Source organism: Arachis duranensis, chromosome 2, assembly GCF_000817695.3.
Source record: "Arachis duranensis cultivar V14167 chromosome 2, aradu.V14167.gnm2.J7QH, whole genome shotgun sequence".
Lineage (NCBI taxonomy): Eukaryota > Viridiplantae > Streptophyta > Magnoliopsida > Fabales > Fabaceae > Arachis > Arachis duranensis.
The window spans coordinates 79,996,277-80,016,834 of NC_029773.3; the positions used below are offsets into that span (position 1 = coordinate 79,996,277).

Below are 20,558 nucleotides of genomic sequence, written 5' to 3' on the forward strand. Positions count from 1 at the left end.
ATATGTCATGATATTTTTTTTAAAGATTAGTCTGTTAAAAAAATATGAATGATTATATTTTTATTAAGAGAGAGAGAGAGAGAGAGAGAGAGAGAGAGAGAGAGAGAGAGATTTAACTATTATATATTTCCACAATTGGGTGACTATTTATATAGTTCCACAGTTGGTTACCAAATGATGAACTAGGCATCTATGAAAGATGGAGTTTTAAAAGGACCAATATATGAAAAATTGTGTAGTCTCTCTTGTAAATCAAGAAATTGATTTTGCATGTCTAACAAATGCAAAAAGGGTCTCCATTTCAGATTGGGTCAGTTCAACGGAACGCGGGAAATTGAAGTAAAATTATTATTATTATTATTTTTAGTTAATGGATGACTTAAAGGAAAAGAAAATACAATTACTATTACTATTCAAATTCATGGCAATTGTTTAGTTAAGCGAGCTCATTCTTCCACGTGATTATTAAGGTTATAAACAACTTCGTCAGAGTGCAACATGTATGTGAAGAATGCTACTTGGTGCTGAAGAATTCTCCACCTCTATGGTTGGTTTGAAATTGAAGAGGATAAGTTAACATATTCAAACACACATAGGTTAAACCTTAAACCGATCTATTTTAAGAAATTAGAAAAAAGTGTAAGAATTTCTTAGCTACCTCAAGAGCAAATGAAAATTTTGTTCTATTTTATTTATGTTGTGAATTTGTAATACATCAATAATTTAAGTCATTTTTATTTTTAAATTAAAAAAATGCATGTTATTTGAGACTCATTTTTTTAATATTAGAGTATTTTAGTGTTATTCTCCATTATGATGTGAATAAGTGTTTTAGCAGAAATCGCTGCCAGCGATTTGTGAAGAAACGGAAAATGATAAAGAAAAGTTAGAAAACTGGAGGGATAACGATTATTGCACAGGTGTACGGAGTTTTTTTTAATAGAACAAAATAGAGGGGGCGAATTGATAGATGGTGGGGGGCGACTTGAAATATGGTAGGGGCGACTTGACATATGAAGGGAATAATTTGTCCAGAAAATAAAAAAAATGAATTGCAGCGGCAATAAGGTCTTAGCTAGGTTTCGCATTCATTTCCTCGTCTTGTTGTTGTTCTTCCTACTCTACATCTCTGTTTTTCTATTTTATTTTAGTAAATTTGTTGCTGTTGTATCTAATTTTTTTAAAAAAATATTGAAAAAAAATGGGTGATAGAGTTTGTTTGAGAGTGCATTATAATGACCAAATTTTATTTTAGACATCTGAAGGTGTAAAATTGATGTGTGAGAATATAGATCCTCATATATTGTAAAGAATTACTAGTGTTGTGTACAGATATCCTATAATAGTATTTGGAGGATTCATACTATTCGAGATGAAGTATGTTACTGATAAAGCAACGATGCAAGAAATGTTTTCAATAGATCACAAAAGTCGACAACAAGACTTTGTCATCGAACTATACATTGAGTTCGAACACTTAACTTATAGTGTTGAAGAAGCCGATGGAGACATGGATTAGAAAGGCTACAATAGTGAAAGCGAAGATGAATTTAAAGGCAACTATAAAATAGTGATCCAAATGTAGATGGAGACGATGTTGATTGCATTAATGAGCCAGATGTAGAAAAAGTGGCAAATGTCCTAACAAGCTAACATCCATTTGAGAAGCCGTCTTTTATGCGCACTTTGGACCTTGTGGCGTTAAATGCATCAGAATTTTCTGAGTATTTGACTGATTGTATGTGAATCTGATATTAAGAAAATAGATATATTTTCTGTACTATGAATTGATGATTCTACCATGGTTTGGTAAATTATATTGTATAATTGCTTTTTATGGTATTGTTGCAGATCCACCTATTGTTACAGACGACAAATTTGTTATTGGGATGAAATTCAGTTCCAGAGAAGTTGTAGTTGTAGCCATAAAGATTATACAATTCGTAGAGGAGTTGACTATCATGTATACGAGTCTGAACCAACGACATTTTATGCCAAATATGTACAATATGGCAACAATTGTAATTGGCTTATCAAGGTAAGTTTGATCCAAAAGAAATATTGTTGGAAAATAAGACATTATAACAGTAGTCACACTTGCACCAAATCTACCATTTCTTAAGACCATTGCAAGCTGGACTCAAACACAATCGCAGAAGCGATAAAGTCGTTGAAACTGACCTATCTTTGAAAGTGTGATCTGTGATTGGAGATGTGAAAGCAAAGTTCAATTACACCATAAATTATCGTAAAGCATAGTTGGTAAAACAAAAAATATAGGAGAAAATTTTTGGTGGTTGGGAGACCTCATATTAGGCTCTGATCCATGCACTCATCCATTAGGAGGCTTTGACTGCTTATCGTTAACCTTCGTTAACCTTAAAACTGGCATGCCATCAGACCGAAGGCCAAGAATTATTGCTACATCCTCTAATATTATCGTGCATTCACTAGTGAAATTTTTGTTCTATTTTATTTATGTTGTGAATTTGTAATACATCAATAATTTAAGTCATTTTTATTTTTAAATTAATAAAACGCATGTTATTTGAGACTCATTTTTTTAATATTAGAGTATTTTAGTATTATTCTCCATTATGATGTGAATTAGTGTTTTAGCAGAAATCGCTGCCAGCGATTTGTGAAGAAACGGAAAACGATAAAGAAAAGTTAGAAAACTGGAGGGATAACGATTACTACACAGGTGTACGGAGTTTTTTTTTTAATAGCACAAAATAGAGGGGGCGAATTGATAGATGGTGGGGGGCGACTTGAGGTATGGTGGGGGCGACTCACTACAAGAAAAATACCCATTCAACCACACTTTTTTTAAGCTACATTTGAAAAGCGTAGCCTATTCTAATAGGCTACGCCTTTCTCCGTATTGCCTTTTTATAAGAAAAAAGGATACACAATTGCGGCATCATTTAAAGTGTAGCCTTAGGTATTATAGAAATTACTTATAAAGCGTAGCCATAGATTGATATCTATAAGTTCACTTTTTGTATCAAAGAGAACGCTTTTAAAGAATAGCCTATTTGTTAAATTTTGAGTGCATTTTAAAAGTGATGCCTAATGTATTTAGACCAAAAAACTTGACACTTAGTGAAATTTTTTCCTCTTTTTTCCTGAAAACAAACTCACACTTGGTAAAATTTTTATCCATTTCCTCCAAATCTCACTCACCTCCAAAGCACCTTCATCCCCTTTCAGAAACCCTCGAAAGCTCACTCACCATCGCAAAGTAGAAACCCTGCCTCCAAAGCTCACCATCGTCGCCCCCCACTCACTCTCTTCACTCTCGCCATTGACCCTCTCACTCTCGCTCTCGCCACTGACCCTCTCACTACAAGAAGAAACCCTCTCACTCTCACCATTGACCGTCGTCGCCCCGCACTCACCACTCTCCACATTGCTGTACTACTGACCGTCGCTCCTCTTCGTCATCTTGCACTGATCGTCGTTGTGCCGTCCTCACCATCGTCATCACCCCCAAATCAGAGAAAAGCGTTTTCCATCACCACTCACCACTCACGGCGTTACCACTCACCACTCCAGGAAGACTCTGCGCTCACTCATATTCCCACTCATCTTCATCGTCGCTTCTCTTCGCTGCGTGGTCACATCACGAAGACTCTGTGTTCAACTGAAAGTCCTTCTTCATTCGCAAGGTTAGGGTTCTGATTTTAGGTTTTAATTTGGGGGTTTGGTACAATAATCTGTGACATCGTGAATTGATGAACATGCATGCTATTGTTGCAGCGCAGGAGAACTCGTGAATTTAGGAGTTTTATTCCATTAACACAGGTGAGCTTGGCCATGATTAGTTGTTGTGTAGGAATACCAAGATTAGTTGCTTATTATGTTTGTTGCTTATTATTAGTTTTCTTTTTCTTTCAATTCTACTAATTAATAGTTTTAAGTACTGTGTAGTTTCAATTCTTTTTATTAGGTCTCAAGCTAAATTTGTTGGATTCTAATGAACTGAAATAAAATAAAATATGGCTGTGAAAGTCTGATCCCTTAAATAATGTGTGAATCACCTGGTTACGATATTACCTGATTTGTTTTCCTTCCCTTCACTATATTGACTCGATGACCCTTCCCCATGCAGGCCACTGTACATTTTTCACTATTTGAGAAGGAGAACATAGCAGATAAAGATGTTAGTGAAATTGTTCCAAAGAATAATTGATGCTTGTAAGTTCATGAATCATTCTAATACTTTTGAAGTGAAACTTGAATATCTGAAATATGCACATGAAAGTCCGTTACACTTTTGAATATCTGAAATATGCACATGAATCAGTCATTGATAAGCATTAGCAGTATAGAAATGATTTTTGAATAAACACAACAATTTGGATGCATTTCTTAGGGATCCGTATAGCCTGCTCTGTTTGTTCTTCCAACATTGGTCGTCATAGTTTATTTTCCACCATGGTATTATGAGCAAGTTTATGACCAAGTGAAATAGAGTTTGATTCCAACCGCTTGCATTCTTTAAGTTAGATTTTAGTTTTAGCACAAGACTTGATCAGAATTGTACTTTTAGTTTATGGCTTGTTCAATATTTCAGATATTGCGCTTATTTAATTGATCTGCATTTATTTATTTAATTTCTCTATAGAGATTCGTTTTTGAATGAATGTTTTTGCTGGACATGTTTGGGATTGTTTTAGTTATAATTATATGTTAAATGTATTGGTTGATATGACCCTGAGTTCTCTTACATTGACCAGAATAAAATAAAAGAAGTATTTAATGTCTTTATTGTGTGTGTTTGTAGGCAAACAAGAAAATAGCAAATGCAAAACTCACGAAAGATTTTCAGGCCGTGTTGAAAGAATTTCAGATGGCATAACGACTTACGGCAGAGAGGGAAATAGCTTACACCCCATTGTTCCACAAGCAGCTCCATCCAGGTGATTAGTCAACCATTAGTGGAATCTTACAGTGGAAGACTGTGTTTATTTGTGTGGCTTAATGCTTATGTTGATACGATTTTATATATTGAACTCATTCTTAAAGAAGAATATGTTACTATTGGTGATCAATTTTGCTTCTCTACTGGCTGCCATCAACGCACATAAGACTTATTATTTGGGCTTTTCTCTTTGCCGCTATACAGCTAATGAAGCAGATGCTAATAATTTTAATTTTTAACTTACTATTCACCTGCAAAATGCTTTTACTTAATTCTGATAATAAAATTTGTTGACTAAATTTTTATATTTTTGATCCCAAGAGAGTCAAAAGGTATACTGCAGCTTCTTGTTCTATTTAGTCATGTCTTTTGAAGGGGTAGAAACTAGAAACCACTCGTTTTAGCAGTTTGAAGTTAAAGCGCAGAACTCAGTTTCATTCACTTTATATTTTAGTTAGTTTTCACCTTAGTAGTAACAGAGGTTATGAATTCTATTGTAGCATCACACTAATGACTGATATGGTTATGTATTTGTATGTTATTATTTTTCTTTTTTATTTATTCATATGGATTACAGGATTAGGAATATTGCGTAGTGGGATTTCTTCTTTTAACCTTTTCTGTTTACCTCTTTGTAGGATTTTACTATTGTCCCTGCTGTTGTTGATCTGGCTTGCGTGCGTGATGCTATGAATAGACTTGACAATGATTCTAACAAGATCAATCCTCTGGTACACATCGCTCTTATTTCTTATAACTTTCATGTGCTTTGGTTGCATACATACATGTGAAATCATTCCTGGAGACCACCAAACTGATTTCAATTTTTAAATATGCATGCTTTATAGAATTCTAGAGAGTCTACTTCAATGGTTAGTTTTAGCCAAAGACCCAAAGTTGGAATAGGAATAACCTATAGGAAGGACCAAACTTACCACTAAATGTTTTAAGCCTATATACATTATAACCCCAAAAAAAAACTTAAAGAGGCCAAATAAACACATTTTATTGGTAAAGCATAATAAAGACAGGAAATTGAATTGAATACTAAATAAAGAATGGAATCAAGTGTTGTACCTGGAATTTACGCTTATCCAAGTCAAGTTAATTCAGTCTTTCTTATCTAGTTCATTGACTATGCATTATATTGAAAGTCAGCTTATTAAGGATGGCACTTGTTTATTACTTGTCAGTTAATGATAAAAAGGTCAATGTACTATAGAGAAAGTACTACTTATAGATGCTATTATGATGCATATCATTTTACTGGCATAATGGTTCATACTAAAGTGACTTTGAGGATTATTTTCCTCTAATATACTGCCTTATTGCTCATGACATGGAATATGATGAATTAGGAATCCACTATAAGTTCTGGCATGGATTGTTCTTTGGTTTCTTTTATTGTGATTTATGAACTTATCATGTATGATCATGCTATCACTTCATATTTTGATGGTTTCTTATTGTGCAGCGGTCTGATTTAGATAGTTTATTAAAGTAGAATAATGTAACATCTTCAGCCAAAACAATTGTTGGCTCAACACCTCTGAAGCAGAATTAGAGGCATGAAGGTAGTGCAAGGATTATTAGCAGCATACTCTCAAACAAGGAAATGCGCCAACGTCAGTTAGCCAGGCCTCAATCGGAGCAGGCAGTACCAACATCTGATCTACAAAAATAAAGACAACCACCTCGCCCTGTACATGTGCAATTGATTTTGAAGTAATTTATTTTTAGAGAAATAAATTGTATTATTCCTAAATAGAAGATCGGTATACCAAAAAAAAAAAAGAGGAACCTAAGGCTACACTTATAAACGGTAGCCATGGTATACAATGTGGCTACGCTTTTCAGGTGATGCAGTATTCTGGTAAAAATAGAGGCTGAAAAGCGTAGCCTTTGGTCCTGAACAGCATCACTTGAAAATCGCACCATATTCCCAAACCCCAAAAGCGTAGCCCTTGGTGCAGAAAAGCGTAGCCTTTGAGAATAGGCAACGGCCGAATAAGAATCACCCCAAAAAACGTAGCCGTAGCCCAGAAAGCGTAGCCGTAGCCTAAGACATCATTTTTTTCACTTTTGGCTACACTTTTCAAGTGTACCTGAATGGGTATTTTTCTTGTAGTGATTTGACATATGAAAGGGACAATTTGTCTAGAAAAAAAAAATGAATTGCAGTGGCAATAAGGTCTTAGCCAGGTTTCGCATTCATTTCCTCGTCTTGTTGTTCTTCTTCCTACTCTACGTCTCTGTTTTTTTTTTCATTTTGGTAAATTTGTTGCTGTTGTATCTAATTTTTTAAAAAAAAATATTGAAAAAAATGGGTGATAGAGTTTATTTGAGAGTGTATTATAATGGCCAATTTTATTTTAGACATCTGAAGGTGTAAAATTGATGTGTGAGAAGATAGATCCTCATATATTGAAAAGAATTACTAGTGTTGTGTACAGATATCCTGTAATAGTATTTGGAGGATTCATACTATTCGAGATGAAGTATGTTACTGATAAAGCAACGATGCAAGAAATATTTTCAATAGATCATGAAAGTCGACAACAAGACTTTGTCATCAAACTATACATTGAGTTTGAACACTTGACTTATAGTGTTGAAGAAGCCGATGGAGACATGGATTGAAAAGGCTACAGTAGTGAAAGCGAAGATGAATTTGAAGGCAACTATAAAATAGATGATCCAAACATAGGTGGAGACGATGTTGATTACATTAATGAGCTAGATGTAGAAGAAGTGGCAAATGTCCTAACAAGACAACATCCATTTGAGAAGCCGTCTTTTATGCGCACTTTGGACCTTGTGGCATTGAATGCATAAGAGTTTTTTGAGTATTTGACTGCTTGTATGTGAATATGATATTAAGAAAGTAGATATTTTTTTGTACTATGAATTGATTATTCTACCGTGGTTTGGTAAATTATATTGTATAATTGCTTTTTGTGGTATTGTTGCAGACCCACCTATTGTTACAAACGACAAATTTGTAATTGGGATAGAATTCAGTTCCAGAGAAGTTGTAGTTGTAGCCATCAAAGGTTATACAATTCATAGAGGAGTTGACTACTAGGTATACGAGTCTAAACCAACGGCATTTTATGCCAAATATGTACAATATGGCAACAATTGTAATTGGCTTATCAGGGTAAGTTTGATCCGAAAGAAATATTGTTGGGAAATAAGATATTATAACGGTAGCCACACTTGCACCAAATCTACCATTTCTTAAGACCACTGCAAGCTGGACTCAAATACAATTGCAGAAGCGATAAAGTCATTAGTTGAAGCTGACCTATCTTTGAAAGTGCGATATGTAATTGGAGATGTGCAAGCAAAGTTCAATTACACCATGAACTATCACAAAGCATAGTTGGTAAAACAAAGAATATTGGAGAAAATTTTTTGTGGTTGGGAGACCTTATATGAGGCTCTGATCCATGCACTCATCCATTAGGAGGCTTTGACTGTTTATCGTTAACCTTAAAATTGGCATGCCATCAGACCGAAGGCCAAGAATTATTGCTACATCCTCCAATGTTATCGTGCATTCACTAGTCGGAAGATGGAAGGTGTGTGTATTTGGATGCTATTTTTCAATCAAGGATGTCAACATTGTTGAATGCCTTTACACTCTTCCAATACGAGATATGTGTCCAAATTCAGTCTCATTCAAAAAATCAGTAGCAATTGGATCAATAGTTCTAAGACGTTCAAATGTCTGGATTCCAATAATCTTAAACTCTGAAAACCAAATAGAAAATTACGATAAAAATTAAATTTAGAGTATATATCATTAATTTTTTCTAACTCTAGTTTCTCCTCCTTTTTCTCTTCTAACAGCTCTTCGATTTTCTTCTCATCTTCCTTAAGAACCTCCTTGTTAACCACCGTTCCGCTCCTTAGGGAAATAGCCTTGAATTCCTCTATAAGGTTTGGAATTTGTCACTTGGAAAGGAATTAACTGGCTACTCTGCCTATTGCTTGACAATTTGTCCCACTTGCACCTCTAGGTTTCTAATATAAGCTTCTTGATTTTTGAAGTTTGCTCTTGTTTTTTGTATGAAGATTTGGGTTTCTTGCATAAAGGTGGCAGTGGATTGAGAACATTTCTCTATAGCGAACTTGAGCGGTGATAGTTTCTGAGGGTTGGCTTGCTGTTGATATAGGACATTCCTTTGTGCTTGATTTTTTCAACCACAATTAGGGTGATTCCTCCAGCCAGGATTATAAGTTTTTGAGAATGGGTCGTTCTCTACGCTTAAAGAATGTCCCATGAAACTTACTTGCTCAGTATATAAATGGACTTCCTTGCACAATTCACACCCTTCACTCGGATTTGTTCCTCCACACAAGTCACACGAGGCTTGGGTTTCAATGGCTAAAACTTGCCTCTATTCTAGTTGCTTTGTGAGTTAAAAAAGTTGTTAAGGGTCTATTTTGTGCTAGAATTGCATTCATGGTGTCTAATGTCATCACACCCTTTTTAGTGGTCCTTTCAAATGAATACATGAAATTATTAGCCGCCACTGTTTTGATTAGATCCAATGCTTCCTCAGGTGTCTTCCTATGTAAGAAACCTGTTATTGATGAGTCGATCATGGTTCTTGAGGCTTGGGAGACTCCATTATAGAAAATTTTTAGATTTGGAACCATCTGGAAAAGGCATGGTGTGGGCATTTTCGGAGCATCTCTGTGTACCTTTTTCAAGCTTCATAGAGTGACTCGCCCTCTTTTTGAAAAAAACATGATGTCATTTCTCAACTGGGTTAACTTTTGGGGTGAAAAGTATTTAGTTAGAAATTCGCTAACTAAATCATCCCATGATGTAATGCTACCTAAAGATTGAGTTTGGAGCCATTGTATGCTTCTATCTCTCAAAGATAATAGAAATAGCCTTAGATGGATGGTTTCAAGGCTAACTCCATTACTCTTTATTATGTCACATTACTACAGAAAACTAGCTATGTGGATATTAGGATCCTTTTGAGGGATACTACCGAATTGGTCTCGCTGTACCAATTGGATTAGTGAGGGTTTTAGTTGAAAGTTATTTTCTTGAACCGTGGGCCTCATTATGCTACTTCTACATCTATCAGTGGTGGGTGTGGTATAATCACCAAGGGTCCTTTTCAAATTGTTGTTATCCTCTGTCATTCTCTCTATATCTTCTCTCCTAGCCCTTGATTTCTTCTTTAGTTGTGCAAGTGTCTTCTCTATTTCAGGGTTGAAGAGACTGCAATCTTTTTTTTCTTATATGTACAAAAACAAAAATAAATAAAATGCATGTGTAGAATAAAGAAGAAGAAAGGACAAAAAGAACAATAAACAGAATAATAAAAAATAAAATAAAACAAGATCTAATTTAGTAATTCAACTGGATGTATGTTGTCAATCTTAGTTAATCCCCAAAAATAAAATAAAACAAGATCTAATTTAGTAATTCAACTGGATGTATGTTGTCAATCTTAGTTAATCCCCAACAACGACGCTAAAAAATTGATGACTCAAAAATTTGATATGTTCGAATATTGGCAAGTGCACCAAATTGCTCTAAGTAATACCATAGTGAGTGGATCAGATATCGTTCCCACGAGGATTAAAGGATTGAATCAAGCAACTTCTAGTTGAACCTCTAATTAGATCGATCAAACTTTTGTAAGAAGATGCAAATCTTGGAAATAGAATCTTGAAATAATAAAAAACAGTGAAGTAGAGTGTTTAGTTGTCAATGAGAGAATGCTTATCGATTTGGAAAAGTAATCAGTAAATGAGATGTTAAAAGTTTAAGAGATGTTTAACTTTTAGAAAAAATAGTGCTTATGTTTTCTTACTTTGACTCGTGCAAAAATACTTTCATGGCAAATCATGTATATATAACCAAATTCTAATTCCTTAATTTAATTTCTCTTTAACTTATTCAATCGTCAATTTCTTGGTCAATTAATTAAAAAAAAGTTAAGCACGGTTTCAATTTAATACTGCACAACTTTCAAAATACTATTCCTAGCCAAATTGAAAATTATGAGAAAGCGTTTCAAGCTAATCCCAATATTAAATTTTTCAAAATAATAATAGAATCTAAAATAGAATTAAAATAATTTTCAATACTTCTAACCATTAAAGATGAAGAACGAGACTCAATATTGAAAAAGTATTAATACATTAATCAAAATAAAGAAAACACTTACATTACCAATCCATAAAATTAAACAGAGTTCCTAACCCTTAACAAGAGAGGTTTACTTACTCGTGATAAAAAAAAATCCTAAAACTAATGAGATGTTAGATAGATCTAGTAATGATTCGTTGATGGATGATAGATGATCCTTGTGAACCATGTATTCACTTATTTATATTCTACTTCTAACCTAGAATTCAAATTCAAAAACTAAATCTAATTTTATTTTTGAAGGATAAGATATATAAAAATAACAATTCAAATTTAATCTAAAACTAAATCTTAATAGCCAAATCTTATCTTTTTAGAAGAAGTTAATGCTAACTAATCATTCAAATCTTGAATCTTTTGAGTTGAATTGGAACTTTCTGAGACAAGATACTAGACTTGGCACTGGACTTGAATGATTGGCGCTTAACTTGAATGCAATTTTGGACCATTGGGAATGAAAAATCACTTGAAGGCAGACTCTGAGAGTTGGCGCTAGGTGCCCATGTTGTGGCCCTCATCGGGCGTCAGGCTTGAGTCATGGAAATAGGGCGCCAGCCCTTGAGCACCTTCGAAGGTGCTGGGCTTGGAGGTTTGGGCACTGGGCTTGGTGCCTTGGAGTTGGGCGCTAGTTTCTGGCATTGGATTTGCATGCTCCAAGTTGGACACTCTACTTGGCGCGCTGGACTTGATTGGCTGGCGCTGGAATTAAGATTCATGAAGCCTGGTGCCAACTTCTCTTCCTCTCCTGGGAATGCACTCTTGTGTTTCCTTGTTTGTTTATTTTTCTCCTGATTACTTTAAACTAATCCTAAAAACACAATCATTCTAAAACAACTCCAAATATATGATTAGTCATAGAAACTTCACTAAAAACATAAGAATTATGATTTAAACTTAAGTAATTTATTCGAAAAGACATATAAAAATGACTAAAGATGCCTAAGCATCAAACTTCACAGATCTTATGTTTTCTTATCATCTCTCTATGAACTGAAACATTGGTTTTGAGTTTGAATTTGATAAAAGTTAAAAGAGAAAAGTCATAGCGAATACCACTGTATTAATGAAAAATATACACTTTCATCTACAAGTGCTATCTTTTTCTGTGAAGGGAGGCGTGGTGGTGGAGTTAGCGAAAACAATTATATAATGTTCCGGATAGTGGTAATTGTGTTGTGGGCACAAATAAATTTTGATCTTTTAAATCTAGTTAGAAAAAAATAATGTTTCAAGATGTTGAAGAAGATGATAGGAATAATTTAAAAAGTTAATATCACTTTTAATGAAATTAATAAAAAATTAACGATCGAATATTTTTGTCAAATATAATTCATTATTTATAAATATAATATTAGTTTAGATTTTTTTTCTGACTAATTTTGTAAAGGTCTGAATTTTTTATAATTAAAAATAGTTATTTACTCTTTTATTTATATGCAAAGAACATAAAACAATAAAATTGAAAAAATAGTCTAGATATATATTGAATATTACACTGTTTCTTTGAATGCATCCTCTAAATAAAATTCATTTGGAACGAAATCATTAAATTTTAAAGATGAAAATATATTAATTTTCTAACCATGTACCCAAAAATTTGTCAAAATTTAACTTTTAAACCTTTTTCAAGAGTATTTTTCCTATATTTAGTCATTTTTATCGAATTAATACTATCTTTTAAGAAACTTTGTTTTTATGATTATCATTTTTGTGGATTTCAGTTTCCCGGCGTATAAATTTTTGGAGTTTAGCTTAATAGAAGAAAAATCTTTATTTCCCTCCAACCTAATTAACTATATGAATGGTCGCCAAACTCTGCTGGGCCTCGGAAATGGACCAACAACGATCATCATTCATTAATGTGTAGCTGGGCTGGTCCATTTGCATGTAAAAAAATTGAATGGATGTTAAATTCTATCGTAGTGTGGGGAGACCCTTGGGCCCCTCATGAAACTCCTAAAAGAAATATGCAGTGTACATGTAGAGATATAGATTAGTTCGCCCCCAAAGTCTTAACTATGACATCTATTTCAAAAAAGGTTCATAAATTACACTTAATGCTTACTATATTATTTATGATATTTTATTTCAAGTAATAGCTGCCTTCTGTGATTTGAGTGGTCGTAATAAGCCAAATAAACTGTGGAGGGCCCAAATCAACTACTGAAGTTGGTAATAAATAGGCTATAGTGTTTAGTTTAAATGTTAAGTTCTCTTTTATTTATTGTTTTTTTTTTTTATTTTGGTTTTGTTTTGAGAATTTTTTAAGAAATATACGGTAGAAAAAATCATCTTTGAAATTTTATCCATAGTCTTTTTAATTTTCATAATTCTAAAATACAAATTTGAATTAGTCAATTAGACTGATCAAATAAAAATTAATAAAAATTTGGTTCAATCAACTTAAAAAACCGTCAAAATTAAAAATCATTTCAAAATAAAAAATTGGTCAGAAACCAATCAATCGAACCGAATCATAACCTTGTCAGCTTTTGCAAAATTTTCCAAAACAACGTTATTTTAGTGATAAAGAAAAAAAAAATCCTAAAATCCTTCATTTCTTCTCGTTCTTTTCTGACTAATATGACATAACCACTTTCAACTTGTGCACCCACTCCGGTCTCCTTCGCTCCAGCTGCTAAGCTGGCCAGTCATCCTCACCTTCTTCTCCGGTCCCCACCACCTGTCCAAGTCCGCATCTGCTTTTTCATCATCACTTTTTTTTTCCTCCATCGAGTTCTATGTTGCTCGTTTCTGGTAGTGGTAGTTCTCTATAGTCGCTTCTTTTTTCTTTTTTTTTTTAGTTCATTTGGTTAGTTCTTGATGGTTCTATTCTTGTTGTTCAAATGTTATTTTTTTTTATTTAATTTTTAGTGTTATTTTCTTGTTGTTGTTGATTGTTGTTGTCTGTTATTGATAGTTCTAGTTGTTGTTGTTTGTTCTTGTTTTTTTTTTTAAATTAGGAATAAGATTCGAATCCGAAATTTCTAAGTGAAAATAGGAAAATTATGCTATTTAAACTATAGTTTGTTGGCTGTTGTTTTTTATTGTTACGGCTAATTGTTGCTATTTTTTAATTTTACAGTGCTATTTGTTTGTTTTATTGTTGTTTTTATGCTATATTTTGTATTCTTGTGTTTTGTGCAGCTTAATTTTTTGTATTTTGTGTGTTGTGTTTTGATTATTTAATTATGGTGTTGTATTATTATTGGTTATTAGAATTAGTTTTAGTTATAAGTAAATATGCGGTAATTTTTTTTGTAGATTTTAATTATTGATGACAAACTTTAATGTTAGTATTTAATATTTAGATTTTTTTATTATTTGGTTTTTGAATTTGTAGGTAAAAAATTATAACATTTTAATTGATGTAATTTTTTTAATTTGGATGATATTTTAAAATTTATATTAGAATATAATTATATTTTTTACATTTATGTATAGTTTATTTATTATTTTATTATAAAACAGTTATTCGGTTTAATCATGATTGAATTTGTTGAACCATTGAACCAATACAATAATTATTCCTTGCTTTTATGAGTAATATATCGTTCTTTGAGTAAATGTTCATGTAGGTAGCATTTGGTTGATGTCGATATGGACATAGTAACACATGTCTCTTATTTGATTTGGTGAGATACATATTTTTTATGGACATAGAAAGATACGGAGACATTAAATTTGTTTACATCTAAATAGTTGAGACACTGTGATATAAATGATGAGACGTTAATTTTTTACTCTTTTACCTTTATTTAATTTTTAAATTTTCAAAATTTGTCCTCTCATCTTCTTGAACCTTTTTTTTCTTCTTCCTCTCAAATTTAGCAACCAACTCTTCCTTTTAATCACTATCCTCCTCCCTCTGCCTTCCTTTATCTGCACCAATGAAAACTCAATTGTCATCTCTTCCTCTCCTTTTAATGTCGCAGTCCGATTTGTCGTGCACCATCGCGTTCTTCCGTCTATTCATGAACGCACATTCCTCCACACTCTATCTCAACACCGCTGTCGAGGCTACCTTACTGCGCTCTTCCTCTTTTAGATCCATTCTATCTCTTTTTCATGTCTTCTATATCCAAGTTCCTCCTTCCAGATCTTCTATATCTTTTTCTTTTTCTCTCAATTTATCTCTTCTGATTCCACCTCCACCTCTCTTCTTTCAAAGTGGTTGTTTCTGTCATTCTCTTTTTTGCTGTCATCTCCTTCTAGTTTTCCCTGCTTCTTTTTCTCTTCCTTGCAATTATCTTTTTCTTCCTCTGAGTTCTAGCAGTTCTCTGTTTTCTTTAAGAAAAAAAAGTATACATTTAATTTTTTATTTATTTAAATTTTGTTTAATATTTGATAAAATTTGGATTTTGGTCAACAATCATGAACTATAGAAGAAGATGAAGAACACAAGAGAAAACGCATTGTACAATGGAATTAGAATTATAAATTGGGAAAAGACTAAATTAAGTCTAAATTGAAATGAATCTACGTCACTTAGTTATTAAAATTGTTCAGCGTGTGATAAAAGATGATCACATCAGCACTTCGATAACAGACTTAGTATTGAAAATAACACAGAAATCATTATATATAGTGCCTAGAATTTTATCTAAAAAATCACTATTTCAAAAAAAAAAAAAAACATTATGAGAATTTATTCCTCTATGTTTATGTCTCATCCTGTATAGTTTTTCTTTCTCATCCACGCATCTTAAATTAATTGCTATGCGAGAACGTATGTCGTATTTGCTTAGTTTTGTGCTTAGCTAATTAGGGACTGCTTTAAACTTTTATTTTCTCATTAAAAATAGTTTTGGAGTAGCAATGAAATTGCCACAAATGATGTTTCAGATTAGTTACAAATTAAGCGATGTATTTGTTATCATATTAGCAAATAATTTGCAACGAATTGGTGATACTCTTTAGATAGCTAATTGGTCCATATGTTTTCTTTTGAAGTGTTCTGAAACAATTCTAGAGTAGAAGATTAAGTATATGTAAAATAATACTGCATTTCTTCGGTTAATATCATGTTTATACATACATACTATTTAAGTCATTATAAGATTAGCAATTGAGCTATCTCAAAGATAATCAATTAAATTTCAAAGAGATAATATATAGGGCTAGTTATATTCAATACCATAACACATTGATTATACAATAATACGGTTGAGCATATTATTTATCCAATCAAATTCCGCAATGTGCAGAGATTTATGTTAAGCCAACAAAATATAAATCATGCGACACCATTTCCACAACCATAACTTGGATTGAATGCACCATTTACATATACTATAAGTATTGAGCATACATATAAATTATATTTAATAAAAGTGGTCGGAAATCCATATATATATATATATATATATATAGTGGAAGTTGTAGGAATTGAACATATATCTTTTTTATCAGAATATATAATAATCCTGCTTAAGACTAATTAAACCAGTTATTATTGTTATTACTATTATTAATATTATTTCAGGCCAATTAATAATGTTGCATGATGGATTACTTTGACTTGAAGGGAATGGCCCTAATCACAATTTGATGGTACAAAGCTGCAAGTGCTGCCCCAATGAAGGGGCCTACCCAGAAGATCCACTGCACCAAAATATCATCATGATTAATAATGTGAGGAATTGTCTTTTTTTAAAAAAAAATAACAACAATAAATTTCTATTTGCCACTTGTACTATATAAAAAGTTTTAACATATGGTCTAAATGTCCAATGGAAGTGAAAAAATTATACTCCTTGAAAGCGGATTTTTTAAATTTCTAGTAAATGATAGAATTTGAAAATCAATAAAAAAAAATTGAGGTAGAAGACTCACATGGTCATCCCAAGCTTGGTCCTTGTTATAAACAAGGGCTGCACCAAGACTTCTAGCTGGATTGATGCCAGTTCCAGTGACAGGAATTGTAGCCAAATGCACCAAAAATACAGCAAAACCAATAGGCAATGGTGCCAAAATCTGACCAATTATTTCAAAATGCATGCAATTAATCCAAAATAAAATAAATAGAAGTAATGAAACTAAGTATTCTAAAAGTTTAAGTTAATAAAAAAATATACATAAATACTTGTATATCTGTTATGTCTTTTGCGTAAAATTTCTTTTTGAATTTACGTAATCTTTTATTTTTATGGTATTTTCTAATCTGTTAAATCAATGACTAATTTATTATAAATATAAATACTGCTAACCAATATGTAATTATATATACAGGTGAGATTTAAATTCAAACACTCACTTAAACTATTTTTATACTGAAAAATCTTTTTTGGGTCAACGAAGATCGAAATATAGACCTGTAGGTACTCGAACCTTTAATCTCATATCATAAAACTAAAATTATTTATCGTAAAAGTTTAAAATGAGAAGAGGAGGTATATAAATATCTATATATGTATTAGTATTACTAATGAATTTAATTATAAAGAGTATATGCTTACAGGAACATGGGAGTCTCTGGCATTTCTTTTGGCATCAGTGGCAGAGAAAACAGTGTAAACAAGAACAAAAGTGCCAACAATCTCAGCACCAAGGCCACCACCTTTGGAGTAGGTTCTGCTAACAGAGTTGGCAGCGCCACCAAGCCTTTCAAATTGGTGTGGCTGGAACCCCTTTACAACCAGAGCACCACAAATGGCCCCCAAACACTGAAACATTATGTAGAACACTGCTCTTGTTAGTGACAGCTTTCGCGCCAAGAACAGACCAAATGTCACTGCTGGGTTTATGTGACCCCCTGCATCACCAACCAATTATATATATATACCTCATGCTTTAATAAACATTCTCATCCATTATTAGAGAACTAGTTTTATGTTTGTGAAAAAAGGTTGATTTTATATGTTTGAAATAGTTTCAACTTAATATAAATTACGAATTTGATATACAACATATAAAGAAGATTTAAATCAGAACTTCGTATACCAAATAAAAAGGTATAAAAATAAAAATCAGAACTTCGTGCATGGTCAAATTTTTTTTATTGAATGATTTGACATGATTTTTCAAATTCTAAAATCATATAATTGATTAATTTAATTTTAGTACTTTAATACATTACATCCAAATCAATCCAATTTCATAATTAATTTTTGATATTTTGTACCGTATATAATATGTTGTATATGAAATTTACACTTCCGAACTTTATTACTTTTTAAATGGTTTGAGTAGTTGTTGAGAAAACATTTTATATTTATTGAAATAATAATGCCTTAAGTCTTCATAAATTTTGTTAAAAACTAAGAAAAATAATTTTCATTACTCATCATAAGGCTTTTTATACTATGACATATAGTTTCATCTAGAGTAATATAATATAATGTCATTTGAACATTAAGAGTTATGGTTTACGGATACTCAACAAGGTCTAATTAACATATAAGAACTAAGATTTGAAATGTTTTAGAGTGAAAAAGCAAATCATAATCTAAAAACATAATAGCAAAAATGATGATTTAAAATGTTTGAAAAATCTCCAAAACACATTTTCCTTACTTATTGTCAGAAGTAACATAAAATTTGCAAAATATGAAGTAGATTTAGGCATGTATATATATAGAACAATATATGAGGTTTAATTAGAAATGATATATATAATATAATAATAATTTAATTATTCTGTTAATCTTTATAGTTTTATTAAATTTATAATTAGATCTCTATATTTTTTTTGTCAATTAGATTCTTACATTGTTTTTAATTTTATAATTAACTTTTTTTTACATAAAAAACATTAAAATTAACCAAATATTTCTCTAAAAAAATATGCAGTCAAAGTTTTAGCTAAATTTTTTATTATAGATACTTCGATTTATAAAAAAATATTCATTTAAATCTAATATCTTTTAGATTAAAAAGATCTAATTACAAAATTAAAAATAATATACAATTTAATTAAAAAAATATATATAAAAAAACGTAATTATAAATTTGATAAACTATAAGAACCACAAGATAATTAAACCTATAATAATATATACCGACCTGAGATTCCAGCAGTACAATAGACAAGAGCAAAGATCATGCCACCAAAAGCCCAAGCAATCCCTTGAACACCAACAGTGTTACACTTGCTACTGGATTTAGCCACACCCATAACTGTCAACACTGTGATGTAGAGAAACAAAAACGTGGCCACAAACTCAGCTATGCATGCCCTGTAGAAGGACCAGGATGACAATTCACCAGCCTCAAACAATGGTGCTGATGGTGGTTCCTTATAGTCCTTCCCATCTTCTTCTGCTTGTGCTGCTGTTCCTATTGCTTGTCTCTCTCTATACCTATTTGCTCCAACTCTCACATCTTCATCTTTTCCCTCCATTATTATCAAATTATTTTAGTTACTCTTAATGTGACTAGTTGGGGTGCCCTTAATTTTGTTAATTAAGGGGTTTTGTGAAATGTGATCATGTGTTATGGGGAGTGAGGTGTGGGTATTTGTAGTGTGAGTTTGGGGACAGAGGTTGAGGACTTTGTTGGTGGAATATTTCGGTTGTGGTGGATTGTGATTTGTGAGTAGATTCAAAGATTATGACAAAGAAATTATTGTATAATTTAAAAGCAATCATGATACCCGCCCATACACTAAAAATTAGTCACTGCATATAAATGGCTTTATGTATTTGATATTTTAAATCATTTTTATTATTCTAATAATTGATTATTTAGTTAAAAAAATGTGTAAATCAGTATGTATAGTGTATACAAATATATGATAATTTGATTTATTTTTGTATGTAAATAATATTTTTAATTTAAAATAATATATTTAGTGCTTGTTCTAAAAATTATCTATTATATACTATAAATTTTTAATACTTTAAAATTATATTAAAAAATAAATTATTATGAATAACTTAAAAATATATTCTTTTGAGCTATATAAATTTCAAACGCTCAAAGTATTATAGAAGATTAGAAAAATTATCAAAATAGTTTCGCTAAAAAAATTAACTAGGAATAAAGCTAACTTTAGTTAATTAGTTAAAAAATAGATTTGTTAATTAAAAATAATTCTATTACTCTAATTTTTTAATTTTAAAATAAAAAAATAAAAAAAGTTGACTTACTTATATTGTAATTTGTCTCCAATTTTTTTTTTATAAAAAAATAAATCATGCACAAACTCAATAAAATAATTAAATGGTGAATTATCATCCACGGTATTTATACTTAAGTCATACCTATCTATTTATGCGATCATAACACCAATTATTTACCATATTAACAGATATCATAATCAACATTAAATATGTTCTTAATTTCCAATTAATACTAGAAAGAAATTATTTTTCGACACTTCACCGGCCAACCACGTTTAGGCCTTGAAAAATTCGCTTTTCTTTGCCGTCACAGTTGGAAAGTGCACTTTTCAGGCTCATCGTACTCATTCCTTTCGGAAAATTATTAGAGTGGAGTGTGCAATAA

General features: G+C 31.7%; 1 protein-coding gene across 1 annotated transcript; it reads right to left on the reverse strand.

Annotated features, from left to right (window-relative positions):
- Positions 1-16,360: 16,360 nt before the first annotated feature.
- LOC107475185 (aquaporin PIP1-1) lies at positions 16,361-19,578 on the reverse strand. Its single transcript, XM_016094804.3, has 4 exons — positions 19,116-19,578; positions 17,570-17,865; positions 16,947-17,087; positions 16,361-16,715 (listed from the first exon to the last, which is right to left on the reverse strand). Exons 1-4 carry the CDS (start codon positions 19,450-19,452, stop codon positions 16,623-16,625), a joined length of 867 nt encoding a protein of 288 aa, XP_015950290.1. The 5' UTR covers positions 19,453-19,578; the 3' UTR covers positions 16,361-16,622.
- Between the last annotated feature and the right edge of the window lie 980 nt (positions 19,579-20,558).